We start from the raw sequence: 934 nt of genomic DNA, 5'->3' as shown, positions 1-934 counted from the left end.
CCCAGAGAGGACAGGTGGATCCAGTCCCAGAGAGGACAGGTGGATCCAGCCCCAGAGAGGACAGGTGGATTCAGTCCCAGAGAGGACAGGTGGATCCAGCCCCCGAGAGGACAGGTGGATCCAGCCCCAGAGAGGACAGGTGGATCCAGTCCCAGAGAGGACAGGTGGATCCAGCCCCAGAGAGGACAGGTGGATCCAGCCCCCATACGATTCATTCTGATCTATGATGCTTGTTAAGTGTTTTTTAGATTCAGAACATGGTTCTGTTTCTCAGCAGAAAACTGAATAAAAGGAGAAGAGGTCTTCTTTTAACTGTTATCAGAGTTTGATGTGAGGGGTGAGTTGTGGTTTCTGATCAAAAATATTCAGAAACTGTTCACTGGTATAAAAGTGATGATACTCACCCTGCAGATCTCCTTTTTCCTGCGCGGCCCGCTACAGCTCCTCCCATCCTCACTGGGCCGGATCCAACTGCTCCAGGCATCGACACTGCTCCCGGCAACTCGCTGCCCATTTCTGTTTCAGAACCAGAAAAAGAGACCAGAACAGCTTCACACAAAGCTTTCACACAAAACTAGGAACTATTTTAAAGAGTCAGAATATTTTTTTCGACAAGTCATGACGATGACATTCATTAGATTCATTTCCTCCTGCTAGTTTCTCGCTGCTCCTGCTTAATATAATTTCATTAATCAATAGATATTAGGGAGAACAAGCCAGTGTATCTCTGATGCCAGTCCAAAGCCCGGGTAAATGGTACGGGTTGTGTCAGGAAGGGTATCTGGCATAAAACATTTTTTACCAAAACTAACATGTGAGTTCATCCAAGTGAAGGCGTTTGATGAGTTGGACAGGAGGCTGGACACTAAGGAGGGACAGAAGGACTTGTATCGACTGGCAGGACAGAGGGACCAGGCTGGAAAGGATGTGCAGC

At 47.8% G+C, this 934-nt stretch overlaps 1 protein-coding gene across 1 annotated transcript in view; it reads right to left on the bottom strand.

Moving 5' to 3' along the window:
* The window catches only part of arnt2 (aryl-hydrocarbon receptor nuclear translocator 2), a 27,316-nt gene that overhangs the window by 18,266 nt on the left and 8,116 nt on the right, over positions 1–934 (bottom strand). Inside the window, exon 2 of the mRNA XM_037979914.1 lies at positions 405–516. Within this exon, the coding sequence (XP_037835842.1) occupies positions 405–516 (112 nt within the window). The remainder of the gene's footprint in view (positions 1–404; positions 517–934) is intronic.

This window comes from Kryptolebias marmoratus, linkage group LG15, assembly GCF_001649575.2.
Source record: "Kryptolebias marmoratus isolate JLee-2015 linkage group LG15, ASM164957v2, whole genome shotgun sequence".
Lineage (NCBI taxonomy): Eukaryota > Metazoa > Chordata > Actinopteri > Cyprinodontiformes > Rivulidae > Kryptolebias > Kryptolebias marmoratus.
Note: the sequence above shows the minus strand (reverse complement) of the source record. Positions and strands in the feature narration are given on the sequence as shown.